At 45.9% G+C, this 9,993-nt stretch overlaps 1 protein-coding gene across 5 annotated transcripts in view; it reads right to left on the reverse strand.

The window, feature by feature from the left end:
* The window catches only part of NHSL1 (NHS like 1), a 178,124-nt gene extending 173,195 nt beyond the window's left edge, over positions 1-4,929 (reverse strand). For 2 of the 5 annotated variants that reach the window (XM_085055684.1, XM_085055682.1), the window contains exon 1: positions 3,828-4,792. In XM_085055684.1, the coding sequence (XP_084911810.1) occupies positions 3,828-4,185 (358 nt within the window). In that variant the 5' untranslated portion in view covers positions 4,186-4,792. Of the gene's footprint in view, positions 1-3,827; positions 4,796-4,912 lie in introns of those variants that run through there. The other 3 variants (XM_085055681.1, XM_085055683.1, XM_085055690.1) reach the window with 3 other exon arrangements.
* Positions 4,930-9,993: the final 5,064 nt, after the last annotated feature.

Genomic DNA, 9,993 nt, shown 5'->3' on the forward strand with positions numbered 1-9,993 from the left:
CCCATCTTGTGGCACAACACCCTGCTCATTATGCAAAGCTCATATACATGTCAGGAAAGCATTTTACTAATTAGCCTTAAAAATATCCTTGTATTGAAATAGAGTCAAGCACAAGTTTCTCAGCTGAGGGGGGGATATAACGAGAAACTTCTCTACCACTCTAAACAAAAAGTTAAAGAAAGCTAAACCAAACCAGAGAAAGCAGAGTAATTCTAGTGAACCTAGAAAAATTCTAGTGAATTTTTTTAAAAAATCAGCCATCACCAAGACTTCATACATCTGAAAGCTACCTTCAGAATCCTGAAGCAGATATGAAATTAAACTTTCTCAGCATGTGTGGCACACCAGTACAAAACCCTCAGAAAGAAGGCTTCCCAGCTGAAGTGCATGGCAGAATTCCAGCCACTCCTGAAAGATGGATAAGTTTACCCCAAGTAAGGGCTGCAAAGACACGGCACCTACTGCACTAAAGTACATCCTTAACCAGTTTGCCACATCACAAAGCTCTCTCCCGTGTGGAGCAATAAATGGATGTCCTTGAACTAATGCATTCACTACAGAACACCGAGGAGTATTCTGTACTCCTCTGAGAAGAGAAACAGCAGAGATCATCTGAGACACATTTACCTATTCATACTCTAATATCTAGATCTAGGAGCATATGGATCCTACACACACACAAGGACACACCACACAGACAGACCAGCAAGCACAGTCAGTGACTGTAGAGTGACTAAGTGAAGACAAAGAGCTTTGTTCTGCTTGCTTTCCCTCCCTCACACCCTGCCCATACTCAGCAAGGTACAAACACTAACGGACCCCTCTTATCTGAAGAGTACTGCATGTAAACTTAACTTTGAAACAAAATTATGATAGTGTAAAAATAAAAAAACCCCACAAATTCAAAGTATGTACTTTCCCAAGCACCATGGACACACACGGCATATCTTCTACCAGCTGCCAGTCTGCAGCTACTTCCCAAGAAATGTTGGTGACCCAGATTTGGAGTTTGCTAGTCCTTTTCTGGTCCTTCCCATACAACACCATGCTGGGATCTCAAAAGTCATTCTGGGACCTTCAGTTGCAAGAGGAAATTGTTGTCTGGGCCCCACAAAGAGAACAAAAGCCATCAATTCAAGTAGAAATTACCCATGATTTGAAAAGCAGGTGTACAATGTCCTATCCCCTCATCCTGAATGCAAGAGCAAATTACTTAAATCATCTGACACAATGTCATGCTGCACCTGTGTGTGTACTTGTGCATCACAAGGGGTGCAGTAGTTTACAATATCTGCCCCACAAAAAAAGGTTTATGATTAGTAAAAAAATCTAGTAAATGGGAAAGTAATTATACAATTTTTGTTGTTCTTAAAGTCCTGCACCAGCAAACAGCTTTCTCCATGAGGCTTCAAAAAATGGGAAGGAAAAATCCCCCTTACCATTGTTCCCAAACAAAGACAGCATTATTAAACCATTCTCTTTGTTTTCCATATACTTCCCTTAATGTCAGGAGCAGGGTTAAACTTGCAGACAAGCCTTGACAGCCTGTATTACAGAGACATTCATGATTCTGACTGCAGCTGAGCATCCTACCTGATCTCCTTGGCCAGACTGCAATGTCTATAAAGCCTGTAAGAATTGTCATGGCTTTATGTGCAACTTCATGTCAATATGCTTAGCCTCCACATCAATTCCTGTTGACTCAATAGGTTAATAAAATAAACTTCCTTTACAAGCAAACAAACAAATAAAAAAACCCAATAACAACAAAAAAACCCAACAAAAACCCCTCAAAAATATTAGAATGAAATAATCATTAATTCTCTTAGACTTTGATGAACAAGATCTTTGAAAAGTAAATATTAGCAGCAGCAGCAGCAGTGCAGCTTTAGAGCAGCAAAACTGAAAGAACAGCAGAGATGCCACTTAGCAAAGAATTTAAAACCAAACAGAGAAAGCAAAACATAGGAATTGCATCTAGTTTCTGGCATGACAATGACAAGAGCAAGGACCATAAAATTAAAAGCAATAACAGGCTTAGCCCAAAGAACTGCGTTGTAACAACAACAAGAAAAATTCATTAATATATAATTTGTGCAAAATGATGACTAAGAAAGAATACAATCACTAAGAGTCTGACAAGTAGAATTTCAGGGTTTGCACAGAGCAGCAGTAGCCTTATTTCACCCTTGCCTTCATATACATTGCACCAGCATATAATAATCATTAGCATCCTATTTAAACAGATAAATACTGCTGCCTATCAGGGAGTCAATTTAATATACCACCGTACTGCAGGTATCCCCAGTAACAACACATTCTCATTTCGAGTCTGACTGAACAATGCCATGCCAAATTAATGTAACTATACTGGCAGAAAAGGTTATACTTCTCTTAGTGAGGAAGAAATGGTCCTTCAGTTTATCATACAGTTATAAAGCACCAAAAAAAGTATAGTTGGTTGGCACAAAACTTTTGCCTCACGCTTGAAAACTACAAGTTTTGATAAGGATGATGAAGATTCCCTCCTTTGGAGAAACCAAATACTCAAGTATACCGTAAGGAATAATTCTGCAATGAAACAGGTAAGTTACTCATACAGGGCTCCCTTTAAGTCTTATTGTGAAAGGCCTTCCTTATCAATTCTGCTCCTAAGTCTGCAATAAGCGAAGCTTTCCACTTCCATTCAAAAGAAAACTATCGGCGGTCTCTATGTAGCAACCCTATTTCGACTGCCACAAAAGTTGCAACACGGTTCCTTTGGGTTCCTGAATGTTTCCAGCACATTGAGAAAGCTAAGCTAATGTTGCAAGCCATCTCCCACATTGTCTCCGGGGAGTTTGGTCACGCGTAAACAAAACTTCATGCACCAGATGCAATTTTTACTGGATCCTTTCTCCAAAGTTGGACCAAGCTCAGGAGGAAAAAACCTTTTCCTATAGCTCTGTGTAGGTGTACAATTAGTCACTTCTGAGGGCCACTTTGCAGGCCCTGAAAGAAGCTAAAGAACCACCTCCCCATGCTGCCACTACTTATGAATCTGAGGCCAAATCTGCATCTTGCTGCTTGGGCTCCATATGAAGTTGAAATTACAAGTTTGAGATCAGCTCTGCACAAAGAACAGAAGCTCGAGAGAACTTAGAGACACAAAACCAGCTGCAAAGTACATCCAGGTTTCTATTTACTGAGGTCATCCCATGCACATACAAAAGAACTAATCAGGCATGTGGGCTGAACTGTCAGAGGCTCGGCTGAGCCCAAGTCTAGCGCAAACCCGGCATAAACATACAAACAAACTCCCCCGGGATCACAGCGCTATCACTTCCCGGCGCTGGCGGTGTTGGCGGCCCCCCGCCCCCGGCCAGCGGAGACGTTCTGCCCGGTGAGCGAGGAGAACACACCGCGGGTTCCGCTGCACAGAGGCACCGGGGAAACACCGCAGCCACAGGCCCCGCACGCTGACACCGCCCCTCCCGCCCGGGCAGGCGACACCCGGGGCCGGAGCGTGGGACTGAGCCCGGGGTCGGGGTCTCCCGGCGGGAGGTGAGCAGCGCCGCGCTGCAGCCCCTGGGCACCGGCGGGGTCGGGAGGAGCCGCGGCGGGACCGGGGGCGACCGCCGCCACCTGAGCAAGGAAAAAGCGAGACGGGGATGCTTAAGTTTCCCTCTTCCCTTTCTTATTTTAAACAAATCACAAACTAGAGCCCAGCCTGCTGCTCCAACCGCCCCGCTACCGGGCGGCCGTCCTCCTGCCGGTCCTCCCTCTCCCCGAGCCGCCCCGCCACCGTCCCGGACGAGCTCGCAGCGCTGGGGAAGGGTGGTACTCACGGATCTTGACTTTGCGGTGGTCGAGGCGGGCGAGGAGCTCCTCCAGGGCGCCCAGGCGGCGCTGGAGCCGGGCGTTGCGGTGGCACAGGGAGTCCGCCTCACTGAGGATCCCGCCGAAGATGTCGCCGGCGCAGCGGGAGAGGTCGGAGAGCTGCATCAGCAGCGACACCAGCGCGTACGAGCTGACCTGCTCCAGCGTCCCGAAGAGCGGCACCGCGCCGCGGCGGCGCCCGCCGCCCCCCTCCGCCGCTCCAGCGTGGTCCCCCGGCGCCGAGCCGCCCCGCTCCGCGCCATCCCCGCCGGCCTCTTCCAACCTGCACAGCTTCAGCGGCTCCAGGGTCCGCAGGGGGAACGGCATCGCGGCCGGGGACGGGAGGCAGCGCGGGGCACGGCAGCGGGAGGGGTGGCGGGGAGAGCTAGGCGTCCCCGGCGCGAAAAGTCTTCATCCGCGCAGCGGCCGCGGTGACAAAAGTTCAGAGAGAGGAGAGGGAGCGAGAGAGGGAGAACAGCACAACAACAACAAATGAATCGGGGCGGGAGGGCGGCCGGGCTAGGCGCTCCGGGGCCGGGGGGGAGCCGCCGCCGCCTCGGCGCAGGGGGAGCCCCGCGCGGCGCCCATGTGCGGGAGTGGCCCCCGGAGGCGGGAGCGGCCCGGGAGGAGGGAGGAGAGGAGATGGGAGGGGAGAGGAGGGGGAGAGGAGCGGGGCGCTGCACCGCCGCACGGCGGGCGCGGGGAGAGTCCGGGGCGGCCGGGAGACAGGAAAGAGCCCGGCTTTCTCTCCCCGAAGTGAGGATGAGGCGGGGAGGGAGGGGAAGGAGGAAGCGTGGGAGGGGGACTGAAGCGCCCTGGATGCGGCCACAAAAGAGGAAAGCCAGCCAGAGGAGGAGGGGAGAGAAAGCCCGGACCAGCTCCACCTGGGGAACCCCGCGCCGTTGCAGGCACTTTTCTGAACGCACCAAACTCCTAACCCGGAAAGCGAGAGCTGGAAAAAGAGGAGGAGGGAAGGGAGGGGAAAAAAAAAAAAAAAAAAAAAAAAAGCCAACCCTTCACAAACCTGGGAAAAGCAAAGGAGGCCGCCGCCTACCTGTGGCTCCCCGAACTGGAGCCTCACCCTTCCCGGCCAGCCAGCAGCCAAGGTAGCTGCTCCCGGCCCGGCCCCGCGACCCTGGGGCCAGAGGGACTCCCCAGGGAGAAGGCAGCCCCTCCGGCCTCCTCTGCTCGAAGAGAGGGCCAAGCAAGGGATGAGCAGGTCTCGCCTCAGCCCTTTCCCCTACGGGTCAGGCCGGAGGTACTGCTCCAAGGCAGGGCAAGAAGAGCAGCCTGTCTGGGAGCGGCGAGTTCTCCTGGTTAATTTTCAGCAAGATTGACACTAAGGTAGGAAAAGCTAAGTCTGGCCCATGACTTAGCTTTGTGTGGCGGCAGCACCAAATGTCGCACATGATGCTGGTGGGGACGGCAGGCAGGTTCCAGCCTCAGAAGCCCCCGCGCTTTGCCCGCCTAGGACACAATCAGCTCTTCATGGGGATGACGGCTCTAATGAGCTATTCCCCACAGAACCAATTTAGCCCACTAGCAACTGTCAACAGCTGCTATTTAATTTTAATTGGACAATGCCCTACTGGCTCTGGCTCCTGCTATATGATAAAGAGAGGAACCCAATCCCTCACTTCTTGTGGGAAAGAGCCCTGGGGAAAAGTGGTTGTATAGCCCCTTCCTGCCTCATAGCTTGTTCTGGCTCCTGCTGCAGCTGATAAATCTATGTGATGAAAGAAAAAGGATCAGCTGGAGAGAGAAAGGTCCAGGGACGTACGCACCGTGCCATTCCATTAGCATCTTGAGGACACACAATTTATGTAACAAAATATTCCCATCAAAGTATTTATCATCTGTAAATTTAGCGTTCATTACTTAAGGGAAATCTGAAGCAAACCATTCTGCCAGTAGTGTTTCAGGAATTCCTTGGTGGATGGAGAAGTATGGGGGCAAGGCTGCAGACAGGGGAATACAAATCAAAGGCTTGGTGGCACACTCGAGAGTTAAGATTTACAGGAAATGCATATATGGGTGATAGTCATAGTAAAAATTGCAAGTCACTGATTCTTCTCTTACATTAATCAAGGAAAGCTTCATCTTCAAGTTTTCCGGGGGGGGGGGGGGGCAGGGGGAGGAGGCAATGCCATCTAGTGTTAAAAAAAATACAGAACAAAGCCTCCTTTCTTCACACCTCTGTCCAAACAGGTGTGGATAACTTTGCAACTTGGGATGCTCCCCCTGGTTTTGTGTTACAGACGGTACCACTCAGTGCACATGTGCAATATTTGTAGAAACTGATGAGAAGAACATGGTGCAAACACGAGAAATTGTGTTTAATCAGGGGTTTAAGTACATAAGAAATCCAAAGAAATAGTTTTGCAATGGGGAAGCTGTCAGGATTGATTATCAGAGGATGGAAAGCAGTGGTATTGTCATACTGAACTCTCCTGGTTTTATTTTGGGACATAATTTTTTCATTAATTCTTAGACGTGTTTGTTTGGGGTAGTCATTTGATAAAAAATGCATTCTGTTCACTGGCATAGTTTCATGGAGAGGAGTGGTTATTTGTATGCTTGGTTTAAGCTACAGGAGTACCACCTATAAAACACAGTAGGAAGAAAATCAGCAAATAGATCAGTTCAGGTGTCAGCTGAAAAGAACCCACAGCGACACATCTGCCAGGGTAGATGTCATAAGGCTGTGAGTATGTTTGCTTGATTGGAAATTACTGTTTTATGTTTAGTAATAGGCACTTTCAAAAAGATACATTGGTCAGTCTAAATTTTTTTTTCTGAAAATGCAGATCACATCCTGATATTGCAAATATTTTTGCATGTTCTTATCTGTAAGCGGGAAAAAATACTTAGAACAGATTTGAGCACAAGGAGAATAATAGCCAGAAATCAAAGTTTTACACAACACTTAAATTCAGTGAAGAGCCTTAGCTACTGTGAGTGAGTGGAATTTCACAGCCAGTGAAGACTTCTGTACCTATTTCACTGGTTCATATGTTTGCAAACTGTAAAATAAACTACTGTGACACCTTGAATATTTCTGGTGGGAATAATGTGTCATAAAAAATAAGGTGTTTTTAGGACTGCCAGTTAAACCAAGTTAAGAAATGTCTGAATTTTAAATTCACTGATGTTCTTGAAATATTCAAAGTCTCTGTGCTTATTCCAGAACAATACTTTTTTTGCTCATTAATTTGTATGGTCTGTATAAAAAATGGTATAAAAAATGTAAATACTGAGTGACTGCAATGTGAAGATTGGTTAACTGAAACCAGTAAAAGGTGGTCTCAAAGCTTATTTCTTTCTGTGCTAAAGGAAGGGACATAGGAAAGAAAAAGAAACTTAAATATTTACAGAGTTGGAGAATTAAAGTCTTCATTGTGCTGAAAAGGAGGCATTTTAATTTCTGCATTCGGAAGAAGTACAGACTTTCTTAGGGACACCCCATCCTGCTTAGGTAGCCATGCGCATTGTCTATTTCCAGCGGTTATGAATGGAAAATGTTTCCTTTCCTGGCAGAACTGCGAGGATGCTGCTGAGCCTTTTAAATACTCCTGCAGGCCCAGGGGGACACTGAGTCAAGGCAGGCACCACCTAGAAAAATGAGAGACAAGGGAGAAAGGTAGACAAAAGGACAGCAGAGACTTCACTAAATATTTCAAGCCAATATTTATTACATTTTTAATCAAAGTTCAAGTTCACTGGAAAGTTCATTATGTCTGAACTGTAGCTTTCATCCTTCAGCATTTTAAGCCTGAAGTTAAATTACCAAATTAAAGACCTAATAACTTTCATGTTCTACTTCAAGAAACAGAAGAAAAGTCTTGTGGCACTTACTCATCAACCACTGCAGGATGAACACTGCTCTTCCCTCGGCTTGCTTCTGCAATCATTTTGGGCTCTCAGAAGCAAGTGGCAAGCAGCAGTACAAAAGCCACATGGTCAGCCATGTAATATGAGGCAGCTCTTCCTGAAATTGTACTTGTGTGTCAAGAGGGTAGTTTAGATGTTGTCAGCTGAGATCCCCAAGCTCATCCATTGTATTTTAGCCCACAGACTGAAGCTATTTGCCTGTGTAGGCTAGGAAAACCCAACCAAAATGGATATGCGGAAATAACAACAGTACAACTTGGAGGGATGCAGGAGGACATGTCTCTAATGAGCTCTGGTTTGTAATGGACAAAGCAGGCCCAGTGTCCTAGACACAAAGCCAGCCTATGTACTTCTGACTTATTTGGCTGTTGAGCTGTAGAAGTTTGGTGTAAGCTTAAAATAGAGACAATTCTGCAAGAAAACTATGTTTTCTGAAATTTTATTCTTTCTTGGTTAACCAAAGTATGTGGATGCTTTCAGTCTTGTTGAGCCACTGGGCTCTTTTAATCATCATGTAGTTCATCTCTGTCTTAGTAGAAAACCTTTCTCAAGGAAACCTGCATAATATAGGCAACAGATGGGAGTAGAAATTACTCTTGAGAAAGTTAAGTGGCACCAGAATTTTGCCCATTTCTGCCCCTCATGACTGCACACTTTTTGTACAGTATATAAATATTATGAAATGATAAAATTAATTACCACAAAAAAAATTACAACTTGTTTTCTGGGTTTCTCTACATTTCTACACTACTACATTAGGCTACAACTTACCTTTGCCTGATCATGCAGCAGAACTTCCAACTCTCACTTTTCTTCCAGCTTACCAGTATCAGGAACTGATATTTTTGTGTTCTGGAATTCATACCCAGCATGGTCCAAAAGATCCTCTTTGTCCAGAAATGGTATCTTGTGGATATTCTTTAAAAACTAATAGCAGAACTTCTCTGATGATGACAGGCTTCTCTCCGAAACAAGGTTAATTACAAGATCCTATTTCCCTGAACATTAATAATTTCAAACTTCTGTCAACCCCAAACTTTTGTCAACCCTCTCCTTGTCTGGCATATTCCTGGATCATTCTTGAAGCTTGGAACTGAGCTGCATTTTCCGTTTCATTCTGCAGTATTTTTTCTGATTTTCCTCATGTTACTATCACCATTAAACAAAGGCACTTGTGTAAATCCAACACCTTCATCCCTGTTATTCAAAGAGCTGAGAAGATGTATTCACACTTTCAAGGTAGATGAGTTCAGTATTTTCTTGAGCACTGTCTCAAAAGTTAGCAGCTTGTTGCACCAGCCCCAGTGATCTTTCCTCTTTTCTCAGTCCTAATGTTAACCCAAAATTTATTCTTCAAGTCTGTCCAGCTTGTGGTTTAGACCTTGGGTTGTTCTGCTTAGCTGATCCCTGAGCTTTCTTGAGCTACAGAGCTCTGCCTGTATCTACACAAGTGCAAGAGTCAGCACACTATGTTCGTCCAGTTTATAATCTCTCAAACTTTTCTTCATTTTTCTATCTGTACAGGGTTGTCTTTGGACATGCTAGTAGTGGTGCAATGGAGCAATCAAAGCTAACTGCAATGGGAATGACACCATGGAGGAAGTGGTAGTTGTGATGGCCTAAGGATATGATTCAACAACACACCAACAATGTGTAACAGCCCTTTGCCTCTAAAAGTGGAGCTCTCCCACCCCTGCTTCCTTCCTTCCATTCCTGCTCACAGAGGCACAATCTGAAGCTTGGTCTTCAAGCATCTGAATTCATCAGTGTAGAACCACCCCAGCTCTGCTGCATAGAAAAATGCCACTGACATGCTGTGAAAAAATTGCAGGAAAATGTACTCTTTGCACTTTGAGATGCAGCAGTATGTTGGATCATTTTCAGGGGAGAAGAACAGTGGAGGGAAATCTAGGCTGTGAATAGCAACACATGTAAGAGATCATAGAGCCTATGAAAATACACTATAGCATAACAGCCCCCTTAGAACTCAAGTGAACATCAGAGGTTTTTGATGTTCAATTGAGTCGAGTGCAAAAAATAAAGACTGCCAGTCACCATGGTTGTGTGGGACTCAGAGACAACCTGCCTTTAGGACTCCAATTCTTGGAAAATTGAAACAATCCCAACCTGTATCCCCCCAAAGAGAAATCAAGTTGCTGAGAAATTATCTCAATGGATCAATAATAATAATATTCCAGGAGTTGCCATACTAATTTTCTTCATTTGGTTGAGGCACTTGTGTGT

This window comes from Lichenostomus cassidix, chromosome 3 (assembly GCF_008360975.1).
Source record: "Lichenostomus cassidix isolate B80296 chromosome 3, HeHo_3.0, whole genome shotgun sequence".
Lineage (NCBI taxonomy): Eukaryota > Metazoa > Chordata > Aves > Passeriformes > Meliphagidae > Lichenostomus > Lichenostomus cassidix.